This window comes from Drosophila erecta, unplaced genomic scaffold, assembly GCF_003286155.1.
Source record: "Drosophila erecta strain 14021-0224.00,06,07 unplaced genomic scaffold, DereRS2 tig00000219-arrow-pilon, whole genome shotgun sequence".
Classification (NCBI taxonomy): Eukaryota; Metazoa; Arthropoda; class Insecta; order Diptera; family Drosophilidae; genus Drosophila; species Drosophila erecta.
The window spans coordinates 267,233-288,552 of NW_020825213.1; the positions used below are offsets into that span (position 1 = coordinate 267,233).

At 38.7% G+C, this 21,320-nt stretch overlaps 1 protein-coding gene across 5 annotated transcripts in view; it reads left to right on the forward strand.

Annotated features, from left to right (window-relative positions):
* Window positions 1-21,320, forward strand: part of LOC26526581 (metal transporter CNNM2) — a 60,216-nt gene that overhangs the window by 32,683 nt on the left and 6,213 nt on the right. For all 5 annotated transcript variants that reach the window (XM_026982839.1, XM_015160050.2, XM_026982841.1 and 2 more), the window contains exons 5-7: window positions 7,900-8,073; window positions 8,138-8,783; window positions 8,841-9,107. In XM_026982839.1, coding sequence (XP_026838640.1) covers window positions 7,900-8,073; window positions 8,138-8,783; window positions 8,841-9,107 — 1,087 coding nt within the window. The remainder of the gene's footprint in view (window positions 1-7,899; window positions 8,074-8,137; window positions 8,784-8,840; window positions 9,108-21,320) is intronic.

Consider the following 21,320-nt stretch of genomic DNA (forward strand, 5'->3'; position numbering starts at 1 on the left):
CATTCTTTCAAGTTTTTCAAGTCGTTGATTGGTTTGATTTCTGTGATGTTGCTGATCTTGTTGCTGCTGTTGCAACCACATAAGAAACTGATGTTGTTGTTGTTGTTGCATTTGCTGCTGCCATTCTTGGAACTGTTGTTGTTGCTGTTGTAACAATGCTTGGACGTCAAGTGAATTATTTTGCTGAATGTTCAGTCGTTGTTGCTGCGATAACTGTTGCGTTTGTAAGTTATATAAACGTCGCTGAGCTGGTCCATCCTTGGAGGGCGTTGTATTAGAGTATTCTTTTGCTACTGTGGCATAGGATACTTTTGTATTTACCCCAGGGCCTATAGATGGTTGATGTTGTACCATATTTTGGTGTTGTTGTGTTGGTTGCTGATGTTCTGTTGATTGGTTGGTACTCTTACGACGATTAAGCGGCACGGAAGGAAACTGTCTCTGATCTCTATGGTTGAACCCATGATTCTTTCTATTTAAATGATTCGCCTTCTTTGCAGGCCCCATAGATCTGCGGAGAAGCTCCTGGTACTTATGGCAACCTTTATAACTAGCCATGTGATCGTGAGAACAGTGATAGCATGTGGGCAGAGCATCTACAGGACGTGTGCATTTTGTGGTTTGGTGATTTTCACAACATCTGGCACAATTTGGATGTCTGCGGCAGTATTTAGCTGTATGGCCATACTCCTGGCAACGTCGACATTGTGCAATTTCACTGGACTTTCGCATCCTTTCGATCCGTATTTTCTGTCGGCAAAGGGTCTTTACGTGATAAATTTCATTAATATTAGGGCAGGGCTTAATGTTAATGAAATAAATATTAAGTTTTTCATCTTTATTAATCCTTGAACTAGGGTTGTGATTGTGAAGTAATTCATAGCCTAAACATTTCAGATCGGCCGTTATATCTTTGTGTTGTGTGCTGTGATGTAAGTCCCTTACTACAATTCTGTGTGCTTTTTCTGTCAGCATTTGGTTAGTATGAAACTGCATACCAATCTCAACCATATAGCTAACAATTTTTCTGTAAGTGTCACTGTCACGACGTTATCTAGATTTGCCTTTTCTTTTATAAGCTCAAATAGATCATATAAGTTGCTAATATTAACAACAATGCGGTGGATTTTTAGAATCTTCGAGTTGATTGATGGCGTTAGATGTTTCCTGAGATTTACTGGCAGTATTGATTTCTGCAGATTGAAGTTCGTCCATGTGGGCACTAACATCATCGGCAACCTCAGACATCATGTCTTCCCCGTTTTCTTCATTAGTAAAGATGTCCGTGTCGAGAATAGCAAACCTGTTACTACAGCTTGCCTTCTGGGGGATCTGGTTAATTTGGCTTTGCATTTTTTCTCTTGAATACTTTCCGATTTTGATCATCTAGTAATCTTCTGGCAGCATCGCTTAGGTTTTTTGCTGCAACTGGGGGCTGGTCAACTGGGAACATTCTTGGTTTACTACACTTGATCCAGAACAGATGCCTCTCATTGTGGCATTTGCCATTGTGTATATGGTGCTGCTACTGGCACTAGTAAATGTCACTGTTGTTGTGGTGAGACTACTTCTTTGAGACTTATTGCATGTAATGCGTTGAATTTCTGATCGGCACTCATCTCTAATCTTACTAGGTAATTTTCCAGCTATTGAGAACATTTTTTCATGATCAATCTGCTTCTTTATAAGCTGAGAGTCATCGAAACTGTTTTCATTCATTATTTTTATATTAAGTCTTAATATTCAGCAAATAATTTGCAGGCCCAATGTCCGGAACAGAGCAAAAACAGGTCGGTTTTACTGATAAGCAAAGTTTATTTACCACTTATGCAGTTCTGCGCGGGGTGAGGTGGATGACTTGCCCAAAGGGCAGAAAGCACCGTTTGAATGCATTTCACCTGATGCACTTTTTGTTTTTGTCAAACTGCCGACACCGCCCAAAGCAGCGCCCAAGTAAATGATTTGTGCTATCTTGAGCGCAAAAGGGAATGCACCGATAAGCAAAAAATCACGTTTGCATGCGCGCGACACAACCGATCTCTTTGACTGCCATAGTAGAACTAGGAAATGTCACTGTGCATGATTCTGCGTCCTGTTCTCCCATGGCATTAATTTGCTGCCTAGACAGGGCATCAGCAACGAAATTTTCTTTTCCCGGTTTATAGATTACCTTCGCACCCGTTTCCTCGATGCGTCCCTTCCACCTTTTAATTTTCGCGTTAGGGTTAAAATCCGATACCTCGAATGACAATGGCTGATGGTCGGTGAAGATAGTTATATCTTTCACCGCATATAAATAGTTTCGCAGTTGGGCCAACGCCCAAATGATGGCCAATAATTCCCTTTCATTTGTGGCGTACTTCATTTCCCTATCCTTTAATGTCCTCGAGATCACTGTAATAGAAGGCTAAACTGTAGGATGAAGCATCCGTCGTTTGGCATCTGAGTATAACATCTTCGGATGCCAAAATGTTGTGCAGTTTTTCGAAAGAATTTTTTTGCGCTTCATTGAATTGTACTTGGATGTGGCGCGATCTATGTCTGCTTACACTTCCATTTTCCACTTGCTATGGTTACGAAGTCCTTAATGAAGCATCTGTAATAGATCGCGAGGCCTAGGAATGATCTAACCTCAAATACTGTTTTTGGTTCGGAAAATTTTTGTATGGCCCTGACCTTTTTTGGGTCGTTAGTAGTGTCATCACTATAAGGTCAAGAAAGTTTAAGATTTTTTTTTAAAAAAACATGATTTTTTTAATGATTTTTGCATTTTTGCATCGCTTATGGTTTTTAAAACCCAATCCACGTGCTTGACATGAGCATTCTAATTTTCTGAGAAGATTATTACGTCATCGACGTAAACTTAGCAAGTCTTGCCGATTTGCTCTTTGAGAATGTCATCAATAGGTCTCTGGAAGATGCTGGCAGCATTTCTTAAGCCAAAGGGAAGCCTCTTGAATTCGTACTTCCTCCGCTTACGGAGAAGGAATTTTTTTCGCAATCATGTTCCGCTAAAACGATTTGGTGATACCCGGACTTGAGCCAGTGTCGTAAATAATTTGGCCTTACCCAAGTTGCCCAATGTCATGGAGATATCTGGCATCGGGTATTTGTCCGGGATAGTCCTTTCGTTTATCTTACGAAAGTCTATGACTAATCGTCTATTTTGATTGCCGGCCTCGTCGGTTCCTTTTTTGTCAACCACCCATGTTGGGTTGTTATAAGGAGACACCGACTTCTGAATTATACCATTTTTAAGCAGGTCTTGGATCTCGTCGTTGACGAAATCTGTTGCCTCCATGGGGTATGGATATAATTTGGCGTAAGTGGGCTCGTCGCTAGTCGTTCTAATCGTGGCCACTACCGATGTGTTATATGGTAGGCCTCCTTGGGATTTGCGAAGGCGTTTTTTCGGGTTTTTATCATAAATCCTTTCTTTACCAAAGGTGGTGCATCTGCGCACTCCACGTTAGTGAAGTTGACGTCAGGGCATTTTTGGAATGACATCTTCTCAACCTCCTTACCCCATTTGAGTTGTGCGGAAGCAAGGCAAAGTGCTGCGCAGCTCTGTGTTAATTCGGCCCTGATTATTCCATCGAATAGTGTAAAATCTGGTAGAATGAAAAAGGTCGCTTTCAAATTAAAGATCGAGACGAAGCATTTTTTTGTAACTGTGGTGGCGCCAAGAATTTAATGAATTTTGAAATGTGAGTTAACCATACTCGCCAATCAATCATAATCGCTTCCGCTTTGGAGGCGGCGGCGGCATATGCTCATGTCTTTTCTTCTGCATTTTGGTAATGAAGTTAATTTATTTGTTGTTTTCTTATAGCGCCTGTGCGCTCAGAGGTGGATTGTCTTCTGTTCTGGTTGGCAGTTGCCTGGGTCGGCTGCAGCAACATAGAAAATGAGGGGTCGACCTCCTTAGGCTGATGTGCTGATGTTGTTGTTGTAATTTTTGGGGTTGTGCGGGTCGGCGTGAACCTGTCATTTATGCTGCCTATTGAAATACGGATTTTTGGCATTATTTTGTTGTCGGTGAAGGTGGTCGTACTTGTCAAGTTGACGACCGTGCGTTTTTGCAGTAGGTTTGCGATCTTTGTATTCCTTTTTGCAAAAACGTACCTCTCGTGGTTAGATTCCACTTCTTGCGCTAAGGCCAGGGCCGACGGCATGTCTTTTCGCTTTGCCGCGAAAAGCACGTCAGAAAGGTTGCGTTTAAGTCCCAAAATGAAAATACGCAAAGCGACAACTCGGAATTTTTCGCACAATATTTTTCACGTCTTAGAGAAGAAGCTTGATTTTCGCTATCGGAATCTGATTCGGTGGAGTTTGGTTAATTATTCCTATATTGTGAGAATCCGGGCTGCATGAGCGGTCCAATTCGCCTGGGTATGCAAAAGGTGCCTGTGTGGGTGACCAAAGACGAACAAACAATAAATAAAGACAAAGGCTGCGGCGTCGAATGTGGCGCTTGAATCGAAAGAAAACATAAAACAACAATAATAAATGAAACGCGAACGTATGCGCTGTTATACAAAATAGTTATACAAAATGTAATACAAAATAACTTTTTACTTTTATTCATTTATTTATCATTTATTTTTTTTGATATGAGACCATGTTTATTTGCTGAAATAATAATTTATTTTTGTTTAAAATAATTTCGGTTAATAATTTTTTGGCTGTAACAATGTCGCTGATTAATAATTTTTTGTATTATTTTTTAATTTAAGAAACGCTTCTGTGCAGCGGTTCGTGGCACATAAAAATATTAACAGACTTAAAATGCGCTTAGCATTGGGGACCACTGACATGATTTTTTTTTCAGTGTATGTGTTATTCCGTCACTTATTTCCTTCACTTATCACGCGCCGCTGCCTTTGCTTTGCCGCCAGTGTTTGGGCAACAATTTCAGAAGCTGTGTGGGTGGTGGTTTTTACCACTAGTTGAGCGAAAATTAATTAATGATGATTCGCACCGTCTTGCGATGTTGTTATCCGTCAGGTTTTTCTCCTTCCGGGGGGGGGCCGGCTGCTTCGGGTGTTCCGGGGTAGCAGAATAAGATTATTGTTTACGTTGAGAGGAACTATCCTCTTTTAACCACCAGCCTTGTGGTCTGGAAGAAGAGTAAATAGTAGAGATATGTTTTACGACGTTTAGTCGCAGTAAGCTGACGAGCTCTCGCTTTATTCTGGTGAATACAACTTCAAACTGAAACTTAAAATAATTCTTAAAGCTAACAAAGACTCGCAGCGGCCACGCAAATATGCTGTGTTTGCCGGCTGCGCAAGGGTTTCCGGCCAATGCTGGGTCAGCACATCGATATTATATATTATATCATGCACTGAGTACGTTGGCTCGTGTTAACTTGTTTATATTTGAAATAAAAAACAGTTATTTATAAACACGTTACAGAACTGCCGGTACATTGGAAATCATATATTTTAAATTCCAACTATATATACCCGTTACTCGTATACTAGATAGTATTACTAAAATACTAGATTCGTTGAAAAGTTTTTAACAGGTAGAAGGAAGCATTGCCGACTCGATCTGGCAATGTCCGTACGTCCGTATGAGCGACGAAATCTTAGCAACTGTAAAAGCTAGAAAGTTGAGATTACGCAAGTTAGTAAAATTATGCTTCCACGCCCACCCTAACGCCCACATACCGCCCAGAACTCCCACTTTTGAAAAAATGTGAATTTTTATTAATTTTATAATTTTGTTTCACAGATTCTACCGATATTCCAGAAAATGTTGAAATTACCTAGAGTTCGTAAATCCACTAGCTGAGTAACGATCTCTACTATATCATTCTCTCTTGTTTTAGTTATGATAAGCAAATTTAATTTTTTTTTTAACGGAGTGCAAAATTGAAAGGTTTTTAGTTAATATAAATTTTAAAAAACCAAGAGTGGTTTAGTTTACACATCAAAGCCAAAATATCAGTTTGATTACAGAACTATCTGAAAATCGGTTACAAATATCGCTTGTCCCATTTGACAAAACTTTATTCTAGTTTTTTTTCTCTCTTAAATAAGTTTTCTAGGATGTAGCTGGATTTTTATTTGGTGTAAGTGGAATCGGTTTTGATACTTGAAGTTGACTTCTCGATTCCATTGTGTATTGGGTATTGTTTTTTTAAGGACCAAGGCCATGGTTGCATTACATTCGTTCTTAGCAGAAACTGATGCAGTATGCATAGGCAGATTTGTATTGCAGCTTCTATATTTGCAATAGTCTTGTCCCTACGTTTGTATAGAAAAGATTGTGTGTCCAAGAGGATGTGCTGTCTTACACCTTCCGTTTAATTTAAAGGTTATTTTAAACGAAGGAGTCGAGACAAATAGCTAAGAAGTAAAGTTAAGGGCCTCAGCAGGGTGCATAGGCCGTGAAATATTGGTCTCGCGATGGACATTAGACTTTCGCCGGCTACGGGAGAAGAGGTCAAACGATAAATGTTTAGACTTTGGACAAGCATAAAAAGAACGAGCACTCGATCGGTCTGAGTGCAAAAAGATCATCGTTAGGGGAATCCAATCTGTGTAGAAGTCGATCACTTCGTAAGTGAAGAATTAACAGTAGACGCAAGAAAAGGCAACGCTTGTAGGATGCAATAGAAAAATATATCAATTCACTGGCGTGTGTGTGCATTGCTGTCAGAAAAACACGTTCGCTTTACCAGCGTCCTGCGAGAGAAACATGAGAGATTTTCAATTCGACCATACAGACGTAACACCTTTCTTAACCCTTTACTAGTCCAGGTTGTCTGTTGGACGCCATGAGCGATGAGCGACGCCATGGGAGACTGCCGCACAGCAGACTACGAGGAGCAGCAAAGGTCGGAACATAAGCTGGACTTGCATATATCTAAAAACCTTTCCTATTTCTTTTGTTGGACGATGAGCTGTTCGCAGAACACCGCGGAACATTTTATCTGACAGGCCTCATTTACGGATTTTCTAATTTATTGGGATTTTAACTAATCCCAATCTGGGCCCGCATCGTCTCTTCATAGAGACGCCCCCCTTTGCCTCCCTTTTGCACATGGCTCGCTCGAATCCAATGTTCAACAATGTCCTGTTAATTCACCGTACATCCTCTTTGTGCCCGTCCTTCCGTTTAACCTGACTGCCCTAGCCTCGCAATCCAGCCTCCTTCGCAAAAAAATTTTTTAAAATTGTGGCGGCTTGTGGGTGTAAAATTGGGTGTTTATGTTTAGGCATACCAACAAAAAATAAAATGAATAAAAACAAAGCATATTTCAAAAGTGTGGTCGTGGTAGTTATATACGGTTTGTGGGCGTTAGAATAGTCGTGCCAAAATGTAGATATAATATCTCTAGAATCTACATGGTTAGACTCAAATTTATAGCTTTTATAGATCCTGAGAACGAGGCGTTCATACGGACATTTCTTAGAGGAGTATATAATAGGTAGAATGAAGTATGTCTTACTCTATAAAGCATATATATTATTGACGAGGGTCACTCGTCGAGTCGATCTGGCTATGTACTTTTGACCGTCCATCTCCTGTTTCTGTAAATGTCGGGATCTCTCGGTGATTGATATTGGGAATACAGATTATAGTGGCGCCGACGCAGGGCTACTTGTTAAAGTATTATTTGTTTATTTTATTATTTTCCATAAGCCTTGCTTCCTATCAATATGACAACTAAATTTTAACCACAACCACTGTAACACTCACAAGCCGACAAAAAAGTTCATGCCCAGTCTAAAGTCCATTTAAGTAAATTAAGTAGAGACGTAAATATTATTTCTGTCTAGCGAAACACAAAAATGACCCGATTACTCGTTCTCAGTTGAGTAACAAGCTTTGGAACTCGACTGTTTTACTCTTTTTTTGCACTAAATTTCTATTCTTTAATTACAGGCAGTGTGTTCAAGGCATGGATTGGCAATTGGAGCCAAGACCATTTTAGTAACGAAAACCGTTATGGCTATTACAGCACCACTATCTTATCCGGTTTCGCGTATTCTTGATAAATTATTGGGCGAAGAAATTGGTAATGTTTACAACCGAGAACGTTTAAAAGAACTTGTTCGTGTGAGTAAAAATAATATTTTATTTGTCAATATTTTTTAATAATTTATAAATATTAAAAATGTAGGTCACAAACGATGTAAATGATCTCGACAAAAATGAGGTAAACATTATATCCGGAGCTCTAGAATTGCGTAAGAAAACTGTTGCGGACGTAATGACGCATATAAATGATGCCTTTATGCTGTCATTGGATGCGCTACTTGATTTTGAAACTGTGTCAGAAATTATGAATTCTGGTTATTCTCGTATTCCGGTGTACGATGGTGATAGAAAGAACATTGTGACTTTACTTTATATTAAAGATTTGGCATTTGTTGATACTGATGATAACACTCCTTTAAAAACGCTTTGCGAATTTTACCAAAATCCTGTTCATTTCGTATTTGAAGATTACACCCTGGATATTATGTTTAATCAATTCAAAGAAGGAACAATTGGTCACATTGCTTTTGTGCACCGCGTAAATAATGAAGGGGATGGTGATCCCTTTTATGAAACTGTCGGGCTAGTTACTCTCGAAGATGTAATTGAAGAACTGATTCAAGCTGAAATTGTTGACGAAACCGATGTTTTTGTTGACAACCGTACGAAAACCAGAAGGAACAGATACAAAAAAGCAGACTTTTCAGCATTTGCTGAACGTCGGGAAGTGCAAACTGTTCGGATATCTCCTCAATTAACACTGGCTACTTTCCAATACCTTAGCACTGGTAATACATATTTTAAATTTATCTTTTAATTTTTTAACTTAACAACGAAACTTTTAGCTGTCGATGCATTTAAAAATGATGTTATTTCTGAACTCATTTTGCGGAGGTTACTTAATCAAGACGTGTTTCACAATATAAAAACAAAAGGAAAGAGTAAAGATGATCCAAGCCTTTATATTTTTACACAAGGAAAAGCTGTCGACTTTTTTGTACTTATATTGGAGGGTCGTGTAGAAGTCACAATTGGCAAGGAAGCGCTAATGTTTGAAAGCGGGCCTTTCACTTATTTTGGAACCCAGGCATTGGTCCCCAATGTCGTTATCGGTAAGTTACTTTAAAAATTAATATATTTCCTTATATCAAATTTTCAAAATTCTGCCAAGGCATTTTTAATATTTCAAGAACTTTCATTGAAGATAAAAGGACAATATTTATTATTAATTAATTAAGTTATTAATTTTTTAGTAAGAAATATTAGGTCCAACAAGAAATATATGTTTTATTAGAGAGCCCGTCAGTGCTCTCGCTTTTCGATCCATATTATTGTTGTCCCAGACATAAGTTAACAACGTCTGTAAACAAATCAAGTATGCGTGTGGGCAGCCTGCCAATGACTTCAAATCAAAATCGATATAAATATACAAGACTTACATAAAAATTTAATATGAATATTTTCCAAAAGTGTGGGCGTGGCAGTTTTGGGCGGTTTGTGAGGGTTGGAGTGGGCCTGGCAGCGTCATTAAACACACTGGCGCTGCGTCTATGTCTCTGGAATGTGCATGTCTCACCTCCGCTTCCTAGCTTTTATAGTTGCTTGGATCTCGACTCGACTTTCATACGGACAGACGGACATGGCCAGTTCGGCACTTCCCCATAGTTGGTATCAGTACGTCCAGATTGTTTTTAATACGGAATTATACACAAAGACCCTGTGGTCCAGACAGAAAGGTAATAAGCCAATTAGGCTACTAGCGTAAAGCTTAAATATTCCCGTTTTTCGAAAGCAGTGCGTATTTTTGAGGTTCCATGTTAATATTGAAAACCGAACTGATGCGCTGAAATAAGGTTACATATCCTCAAGCAGGGGGTATCGGATATTTTTCAAATAATTTCAAAAGATTAGGCAATAGGCTTATGGCTTCCTGTCTTTGGTATCATTACTATGATTCCATCTCTCTGGAAAGTATCCTTCTTTTGTAATAGTAGGAAAAAAAAGTGCATTCAGCACAGTATGGAAGCTCAATAATCATCTTAGCAGTTATTAGATACATTCTTGGGATTTTTTTTAAATTAAGTTGATTCTTTATAGTTTTCTTCATTCGCACGAAATTTGATTGGCTCATGTGGTGCACGGTCGTCGTTTGTTACGTCGTTGTTAATAAAAACAAATTTGTAGCAGGGTTTGTCTGGAACACATGTTGAACATATATGACATATGTAGCTCTGTTTTTGTCGCTTCAGGCCCATCCACATGCGATATTTCTTAAAGGTGACATAATGTATGCTGGTGGCGTTAAACTGCGATGCGAGCTTTCCATAGTGAGTTTTTACTGCTTGATGTTGATAGTTGCTCTATATAGCGACGTTGGGAGTTCTTATTTTCTGCTTCAGCGGATTGGAGTATTGGAGTGAAGCACTTTTAAATCTTTGCTTTGCGATATGAGATCCAGCCACTCCCATCGCATACGTCGTTTTTTTGAGGACAAGCCGCTCGGTGTCTAGGTTTGTCATTCTAGCGCTACGAGGTGCAGTTCCCATTGGAGCTCAGCTGCACCTAAGACGCTCTCCAGGGTGTATGCTGAGGATTCTATGTCGGCATCTGAGTTTAGCCTGGATTCAGTTCAATGTGTGAACTTATATACTTTCTGTTTTTGATCCAGGGCGTTGGATTTCAAGGCGTTGGAAGACATTCAGATTTAGCAGGACTCACGAGTGGTCAGCTGATAGATCCGGTATAGATTTTTTACGGGTCGGTCGGCCAGTATGATGGTCTGCATAAAGAAACGTAGTCAAGCTTTCTTTTTGCGTTTATGATGGCGTTATACAACTGTTTTTTCCTGGGGGTGATCCTCAGTGAGTGTTTGGCGTTATAGTCACCTGCAACAATGAAGTAGTCACCTAAGTTGTTAAAGATGTCCAGAAATTGGTGTTCGGATATTTTAAACCGAGAGGGATTGTCATTTCCTAGTTGTACGTTTATATATGTGGCCTGCAAGTAGTTGTTTGCAAACTAGACGATTTGTTCCGTAAAACAAAAAACACTTATTTGGAAGTTGTATTTATCAGTTTCACTCCGTTGTCGCTGTGAACTTTTTCGATACCACGGAGCCCCAGTAATAGTTCGCGGATCTTCGACTGTGCTCTTTGGATATTTTCTACATTACTTTGAGAAGCTTTTAGACTTTGATAAGCCAATGGAGGCCAACTGCTTTTAGTTTTTAATGTGCCTTCTTGGATTCTATGTGCTGCGCCAGGTGAGCCACCTATCTAAGTGGGTTTTCAGATAGGTTTCCTCAATGCTATGGGCGGTAAGGTTTGTTTTATTTATTTTAATTTATTTATTTATTTTAATGCGCCAATCTGCAAACCATCTTTCTGCAGCCACCAAACGTCGTGCTAGTTGCGCAGATGCCCTTTTTGGATATCTGGAGCAGCTGAGTTTTGGGAATCATTATTATAATTGACCTTTTCCACCCTTGGGGAAAGTATCCAACTTTAGTATGGCACATAGTGAAAGATCTATTATCATTTTAGGGGTTATCTGTCATGTCCTGTCGATTTTCCGGGTTTTATTTCTTTGAGCACATCGCTTAATTCAATTGGAAAGTGGATAGATTCAAAGGTGGATAAATGCCAGTTGACGACGGAAAAATAAATGAGGTGGCCTCGGCTGAAATATTTTTCTAGGTATTTAGCAAACAAACTGGCTCGACAGTTTTTCAATGTACGGAAACAGGGCAATTTATTTTTCTAGTTTAAAGCCTTCGGTAAGACTGCGTGTGGCTACCTTTAAGCTGTTTCTCGTGTTGCGGTGATCTAAGATGCTGCCACTGTGATGCTGTAGTTTTCCCTGGACAAGCTGTTAAATTTCCCATTTGGTTCTGTTGTGCTTAGATGTTTCTGGCGAAGCTGAGGCCTTTGCAGCTTCAACAAGTATTGACCGAAGTATATCATTATACGCCTTATTTTCTATTCCTGTAGATGGTTCAATGTGGGATAATAATTTTTTGTACCTTGTTCTATAGCTTGTAAGCTTATACATCCGCTCAATTGCTGTGTCTGGTGCATAAGCTTAAGTAAGACTGGATAGTTATCATATGAGAAATCTGGAAGTGACTCAGGTATTAGACTTCGAGGAATCCTTTTAGTGATAGCCAAATCAATTATGTCTGGCAGCTTTTTAGAATGTGCTGGCCAGTATGATGACGCCCTTGGAGAAACGTAGTCCAGCTTGATGCTTGATGATCACATTGTATAGCTTCCTTCCCTTTGTGGTTACAAGACGAGAACCCCAGTGCGTGTGCTTGGCGTTGTAGTCGCCGGCTGCCACAAATCTCCCACCTAGTGAATTGAAGACCTCCAAGAATTTCTTCTCAGAGATTGGGAGATTGGTCAGAGTGAGAATAAAAATATTACTTTTCAGAATTGTTCAAAAAGTGTTTAATGCGTTATATAAGTAATATACCGGTGCATAAATTGGCCTTGCTATCGTTTGATTTGTGAAGTAGAACTGATATCCTGGTACTTGGGAATTATACTTGTTTATAAGGTGAGTCTCAAAGAACAGCATTTAAAAAAAAAATCTGGGTATAGAAGCTCACTTACATATTTTGGTGTCGTGGATTCCATTAGTTGGGTTCTTCAGGCAGAGCCGTGTGTGAAGTCCCGCGCCGTGCCCCTTGAGGAAGGGGGGTGAGGACGTCAGTCGGCCGCTCTGCTAGGGCTGCTTGTCGGAGATCTTCTTCTGGGACGCTAGAACCGTTAGTATGATCAGTTTACGGTGGGAGAACTTTCTCCGTTATTATCCGCCCTTGAGGCTAGACAACCAATTCAATGAATGCAGCGTTCGCTGGAGTAGGATTTATGAGCGACCGCTCTTTATTGTAATAAAAATCAAACTGTCTTAAAAGCTTACATAGAAAACGCTTCATAGCGGCCCCTGCCAATGTGCAGAGCTTTGCCGGCTATGTGAGAGCTTACCTTGAATCTAGAACTTACAGCGGTTTAAATAGTTCTAACCCTGACCATTAGGCATGGTAAAATTTAAACGAGCATTTACATATTTAGAAAAGATATACTGAGAACAGGTATCTTTAAATATTGCATAAAGTCTGGACTTTACAATTCTTAGGTAAATGGCATCCGCCATTATGTTGCAGAAGTAAATATCGGACCAATTAAATCCAGATTATTTATCCAGAATCCAAAAGTATTTAGCCTCAGAAAAATTAACTTCCGAAAACAATGAATTCATCTGGTTGACTTCTCTGATTTCTCTTTTATTGCGGTACCTGTGTCAATTGTCACCTCAAAAGTTGGATGATATGGATCTTCAGGTCGAGTAAGAGGTACTACTCTGGACAGAATCACACTATCAGCACTTGTTACAAGACTTAGATCCACCTCCTACGCGGTCAAAAATCACCAGAACATATGCTTTAGAAAACCTCATTAGGAGCAGATATCTTGAAAGATGAAAGGTATCTAGCGTAAGAAAAGTTACCTCTTTAGCTACCGATCTTTGCAACATTTGGGGATTTAGTGCGATCAACAGCTGATCAGCTGTAAAGTCCTGTTGTTGGCGTTTCCCCTAGGCAGCCTACCATCAGCTGCTTTTGTACTCTTTGGAGATACCTCTAATAGCTTAAGGCTATTATACTGCGAATATAGCGCGGAAAGCAGTTAAATGTGTTTTTGGCAAAAGCAAAAATTAATTCGAAGGGCAGAAAAAAAGACGACAGTTTGCTGAAAACGATTTACACTGCGCAACAACCGATTAGCACACCCTATGCTGGGCGTCTTAGAATCTTAATATCAGGAAAACTAAAAAAGCTTTTCAAATACATATACAAATCGGCTGTCGCAAAACTAATAGTGAATTTTTAGTGAATTTTGAATGTTTACAATAATTTAAAATGTTATTAATAAAGTTAGTATCCTATCTTCTATTAATTTTCGTGTGCCATTATATATTCTTTTAAGGGAAAAAAAATTTATTTGAAAAGCTTTTTTAGTTTTCCTGATGTTAAGTTTCTAAGACGAGCAGCATATGGTGTATGAGTTCGACTTGAAGGCCGTTGTTACTTTTTAGTTGGTAAGTGTAGTTTTGTTACTTTCGTTTAAATATTATCCAAGAGTCTTAAAGCACTCTTCGGTGTTTACTCGGACGTTTGTTTTGTGGATGATGCCCATTTTTTGGGGTGGGGTACAAGAGTATTCGAGCTTTTCTTGCGAATGTATATTGGTGGGCGCTTTGGCATCTTTATGTCCCCTTTACCAGTGCTGGGGGGTAGATGCTTATCGCTATCTACCAATATTCCAAATATGTTCGTGTGCTCTTGCGTCTCAGTTCGCTGACTTTTTTTTTGTTTCCTGACCCAGAATTTTGAAGGCATAGTTTTCTTTTTATTTGGATGTAGCGATCCAATCCCGGTGAGCAAGAACGCGTTCTCGCTTATCGTTGCCGTCTATCAATTAATCAATTTTATTTTTGCATTAGGTTTTGCATATTGGTTTCTATAAATGATAAAGTTTATCATACTTCAATATTGCTATGTGACTCTCCTATTGACTGCTGCATGTTCCTATTTTTAACTCTGCATAAGTAGTTCATGGTTAGGGCGTTGGCATAGGAAACACAGTTGTTGGCAAGTAAAGATCCTAATGATGATCTGGCTGAGAAGTAAATTCCCGGTGTCGGTTGCAAACTAAAATAAGTATTCTGTAGGTATTAGGCACATGCCACGTTGGATTCTACTTTCCAGCTCCTTACACGAAGGAGTTGAGCGACGCTTTGGAAAAGGATATCACATCGGCAACAAAGGCAACAAACCTCTGTAGTTTGCTGAATGGTTTCCTAAGCACTTCACACTTTTTTATTACTGGGTCTTCTTTGTTAGTAGAGTACGGTTCGGATTTGTGGCAGTCTTCACAACGTACACAGACTGGCCTAGGATATCCATACTCCTGGCAATTTGAAAATTTTACTGCTGGCGAGCCGAGATGTGGAGCAAGAACGTGCTCTCTGATTTTCGTGGTCAGCAAAGATGGCACTAAATTTGGATTTTGAGAGTATATCGGGCTTTGTTCTAACTCATCTTGTTCTCTATACGGTTGAGCGCGGAACTCTTTCTTGTTCTTTTGGAAACGCTTATACTTATTAAAATGAAAGACCTCCGATATTCCACTGGCTTAAGTCTATAGCATATTTTTTATATATATTTTTTTTTTAAAGCCGTTAAAACCAAATCGTGCCCCACTTTCGTTGTGCTATGCTTGCAAAGTGCAGGCTTTACGAATATATACCCGTTACTCGTGGAGTAAAAGGGTGTTCTAGATTCGTTGAAAACAGGTTTAAAACATTTTTTAGTATATTTAATAAATTGTAATTTTCTTTTTCCCAATTTCTATCGATATGCCAGAAAATGTCAAAATTTCTCGTTAGCTGAGTAACGATATCTGATAGTCGGTGACGCAAGGCATTATATACAATGAACGTGAGCCAGTTACGTCCGCATAAGAAATCTCGTCTTTTGTTGATTCTGCCTGTAGCGTCCGTTTGAACTTAAATAGCGTCTGACGGTACTGGATGGGACATCGCGGGGCGTACGCCCTGAGAGCTTAGCAGCTTTTAAATCTAGTTTGGGAACAGAGACGCTTTCTTTAGCGTCATTTTCTCGCCACCAGTACCTATGAGTACTTGTAAAAGCCCAACCACAATACAAACCAGAACACCGTCTGTTAAACAAAATATTCCAGTTTGTCCTATAAAAGAATAAGCTGCAAAGTGTTATTGAAAACAGAGCAATCGCATCACACGCACTACGTAGCAAGCAGACGAAACAAATCAGTGGTAGTAGTGGATAAACAGACAGAGTTCCCGCAATACCTGCTGTCGATATACAGTGGTGGAAAAAATAATGGAAACACGTTGGTTGAATCATTGATTTTAAATTTTGTGCCCAGAACGAAAGTAATATTTTTTAATCTTTATTTTTTTTAATTCATATATAAGTATATTTCATATTAAGGAACAAAAATATTTTTTTCATCTTTATATTAACTAAAAATAATTAACTTCATTTTTGGCGCTTGGAAAAAATAATAGAAACAAAACTCTTAAAACTAAGAAAAACGTAATTTTTATGAATTATCTTATAAAAATAGTTGTAATATTAATATTTAGTGGTATTTCCTTTATATTTTATAACTGCTGAGCATCGACGGGGCATTGAATTCACTAAATTGGCGCAAATTTCGGGGTTAATGGCATACCACTCTGACTTAACTTTTTCCCACAGCTCTTCCTTATTTTTTGATTTAAAACCTCCACGTCCTCTTTTTAATATTCCCCATAAATGTTCTATGGGGTTTAAGTCCGGGGATTGGGCAGGCCACTCCATAACATTAATTTTTTGGTCCTGAAACCATTTCTTAGCAAGGGTTGATGAATATTTCGGATCATTATCCTGCATGAACTCCCATAAGGGAGTTCCATTAAGGGCATTTCCTCCTCAGCATATGGTTTCATAACATTCTCCAATATGTTAAAGTAGTCGGGAGCACACATCCTATCTTTTATCTGGAATATCGGACCAACTCCAGACGTGGAATAGCATCCCCATATCATGATGTTACCTCCATCATGTTTTACTGTTTTTTTTTTGTGTGCTTTGGATCAAATGCGGTATATTTTGGACGTCTGGACGCATTTTGCCATCAGATCCGAACAAATTAATTTTAGTTTCATCAGACCATAGAACATTATTCCAGTTTTTACGGTCTAGGTGTCGCTTTGCAAAAGACAGTCTTTTAGTGATATATTTTTTACTAAGCAGTAGAACTTTCCTAGCCGAGTGTGCCTTCAAATTCTTTCCAATTAGTCTATTTCTTATTGTTCGACTTGACACTGATGTCTGGAAAGTATTTTTCAGGTCCGTCGACGACATAAAAGGATTTTTTTTGGATGTTCGAATCAAAGGGTCGTCGAACTTTTGGGATGCGGCTCGCACAGTGCACTCCGCGCCCCATTCTGAATATAAAAACCGAAATTAACCATTTTTTTTTTTTTACAAAATCACTTATTATGAGCTAAACATACCTGAAAGTATTTAATATATTGATTTACTTACAAAATTAACAGGGAAAAACTCAAACAAATCGCAGAAGCGTAGCTTGTTTCTATTATTTTTTCCAGCTCAAACACGTGACCACTTCAAATATCGCTATGTACGAGATCGCTATGCAAATGACAAGATCGAAATCAACTCAAAAAGAAGAGCACAATAATGTAATCTTATGAGTGGCTTATGTGCTAACGGTTTATCCACACACACTTCGTACATAATTAGTAATTTTGTTTTACATGCAGGAGCGATTTTGGTTTATATTACCACCACGTATTCCATATAATTTTCGTACACTAGTGGTAGGTCTGTTGTCTCTGTCTGTCAGGTTTCAGTTTAAAAAACGTTACAATCTGTATTGTTGAAAATATTTTTAAGTCTTGAAGCGTCTCTTGTGCTGAACATGATAAATTATATAATATTGTAACGAACTGAATTCTTGCGTTCTGCTCGCTTTGTGTTGCAGCGGCTGGCTCGTCCCACAAATTTTTAAAATAACGTGGCACTGTGCAGTTATAGCCTTTTGAATGGTCTCCACGTTTGCATAACGCTTTCATTTTATCGGCAAATGCATTTTTCCGTAAAGGTAGAAGTCGCACAGTGCCATATCAGGTGAATACGAGGAGTGTTTGAATGTGGTTGGCCACAAGAGTCGATCGATGAGAGGGCGCATTATCGTGCAACAAACGCTTCAAAATTCGAAGGTAGAATACCGCATTAACGTTTTTGCCGGCTGCAACAAATTCTTTGTGGACAATACCCTTGGAATCATAAAAACAAATCAGCATTGTCTTCACTTTTGAAGTGAAGAAGTGAAGTTCCAGGCGCAATTTTTTGGGTTTCCATTCAGCACGCTGGCGTTTCGTTTCGGGATCATATTGAAAACACCACATTTCGTCACCAGCCACAATCTTGTAACGGAAGTTCGGATCTTTTTTTTCCTACGAATCTTAAAATCGGAGCAATTTTTGTCGTCAGTCAATTTGTGCGGAACAAACCATGCACACACCTTTTGTAAGCCCAAATTTTCGGTCAAAATGCGATAAATTGATGTTTTGGAGATGTTCAATTCTATTTCTTTGTTTTTTAATGAATTTGCCAGATTTTTTTATGAATTCACTCACAGTTTCTATGGAATTTTCGGTGATCACGGATTTTTGTAGGCCCACATGTTCATCATCATTTATGTCTTCACGACCACTTTCTAAACGTTGTAACCATCCGTGCACTTGTGAACTTGTTTCATCAATTGAAACGTTTCGGTAAAAGTTTTATCAATTTTAAAGCAAAATTTAATCCTGGGGCCAAGTCGACATGCTTATGTTTTTTATCGTTCCAGACCATATAAAACATATTCGTCGAGCAAACAGCACTCGATCGCCTACATACTGTTCAAACGATGTATTCCCTGTTGGAGCAAAATATATGTTTCAATCGTTGTCTGTGCCATATCTTATATAGCTAAACGGTTATCAAACGCATGGGTGATTTGACCATCCAGAAATAACTAAGCTCTTATACGTTTCGCTTGAACTTCACAGACTAGAATATTATTCCATATTCTGGTTTCCGCTATATGTGTGTTATCTGGACACGATTGAAGCCGTACAGAAACACTTTCCACTGTTTATAGTTTGTATATAGTTTGTATCGCTTGACCACCTCTTAGAACTAAATATTTTTAATAAAATGCTTTTGCCCAACCTGTAAAAATAGTTTTATCGGTTGCCGCCCACCTTTTAAAACTAAACATTTTCCCACCAATTAAAAATATGTTTTTTTGTTGCCTACCTACAAATAAATATTGTTGCTTGTCCACCTATTAAAACTAAATATTTTCAATAAAAAACGTTTGCTCACCCTTTAAATATAGATTTTATCGGTTGCTCACCTCTTAAAACTAAATATTTTCAATCAAAAATATTTGGTCACTCATTAAAAATAGTTTTTGTCGTTGCCTACCCTTCAAAAAATTATATATTTTCTTTTGCCCACCACCTAAAACTAAACATTTTCAATAAAAAACGTTCCACCCTTAAAAAAAAATAATAATAGATTTATCGGTTGCCGCCCACTTTTTAAAACAACATTTTCAATAAAACCGTTTGCCCACACTTTAAAAATAGTTTTTATCGGATGCCAACCTCTTAAAACTATATATTTTCAATAAGAAACGTAGCCCACCCATTAAAAATTGGTTTTGTCGTTTGCCTACCCTTAAAAATAAATATTTTCCTTTGTCCACCTTTAAAACTAAATATTTCCAATAAAAATCGTTTTTCCACCCTTTAAAATAGTTTTTATCGGTTGCCCACCTCTAAGAACTAACTATTTTCAATAAAAAACGGTTGCCCACCCTTTAAAACTAAACATTTTCAATAAAAACGTTTTTCCACATTTGGGTCTTCATTTGGGGCAGAATAATTATGTATTTGGGAAGAATTGCATTGAAATCGTTATCACCACAACGCGCATTGATGCTTGCTGTGTTGTTAATACTAAAACTTGCGATTGTCGTTGCTGAGATTAAAGAGCTTCCATGTCTTCAAAGCGAACTTATTTTTTTTCTGCGCTCTGAATTTATATTTGCTTTTGCTCAAACCAGCGGTGGTTTTTAATGTTTTTCTTTTGCCAATTTCTATCGGTAAACCGAAAATATTTTGGTCACGCCCCTTTTAAAGCCTTAAACTGTTACACCCACACTTTTGAGAAATTCTTTTTTTTTCCCCGTTTTTATCGACATGCCAAAAAAATGTTGAAATTTTTCGTTAGCACTTACGCTAGCTGAGTAACGGGCGAACACGACTTAAGCGTTCTCTCTCGTTTAAATTTATTTTACCCCATGTCGGATCTAGTCGTCCGATTTGAACTTTTAATTATATATTGTCAAAAACCTAGTGTATTTAAATACAAGGGCTAAGTTGTTCCAATCTAGTGAATCGGATGCAGCTCGTCCGCTCTTTTAAGAAATGTTTTCATAGACTTTATACCGTTACTCGTAGAGTATTGATCAATAATCTATATATAAGGTTGATAACGCTTCCTTCTACCTGTTACATACTTTTCAACGTTACTGGAGACGTTACTCTTAGACATTCAGATTCCAGAGACATAGACGCACCGGAAGTTTATTAACTGATGTTGCCACCCTAACGATCACAAAACTGTCAGCCCACACTTTTGAAAAATTATATTTATATAAATTTCTATCGAACTGCCAAAACAAATTTTCTATTTGTTTTCTATTGGCTGCAATGTCTATGGATGTCAGAGAAGAGATCACTACCTTTTGCACGATGAAGACACCCAGCCACCAGCACACGGAGAGATCAAATAAGCAAGGGAAAGGCATGAGAAAGATGATATACAGAAGCGCAATGATGAAAGAGAGAAATCATATCGGAATCTAATTAGCGTTGATACGGGTGGAGGCAAGCAGCTGAATCCGGATGCCACCGTTTGGTGGCAAATCTTGAATCTTAATCTGCCGATGAAAACCCTACTAGTGCACGGCTGCCGATGAAGCCGTAGAATAACGTTGCAACGAGGATTCTGATTGGCTTGGATCATCCACACTTGGGAATACCTAAGCAAAATAGGAGTATTGAAACTCCAGGAACACATGCATCCACCACCAAGCTTGGATGGGTGTTAGATGGACCAGTTAAGGGGCAAGTAAATTCACCTAGTCAGAAAACTTATCTCCTTGCAGTACCACAGGATCGTCTTCTGGACAAGATTTTTAGCGACCAGTCACATCTAGTGGAGATGTACGTGGCTTATTAATTATATACAAGACGACTGGCGTGTGGGCTAACGCTATCAAAGTGGCCTGCTTTTAAAGAATGGCGAAAATGAGAGTGCCAGATAGCTATACAGCCAGCGGGACCCAAATATGTATGAAATATGGTAATGACGTTCGGAGCAGTTTGTACGCTATGCTCCGCGCATCACGTAATGACTGTAAACGCTACAAGGTATGCCATACAGATTAGCGTTCTGTTCTGGCGATCAAGGAGTACCATTGTGTACCATTACATAGCTTCGCAGATGAGAGCGCAGCTATTGCTTTATCAACACGGGTAAATGACATTCATGCTAATGCTGCTTTAGATTTTTGCCAGTTTTCTTCCAATTCGGAACGTATGGTCAACACCTTGAACCACAAGCATACAATAAGAATGTTGACTGG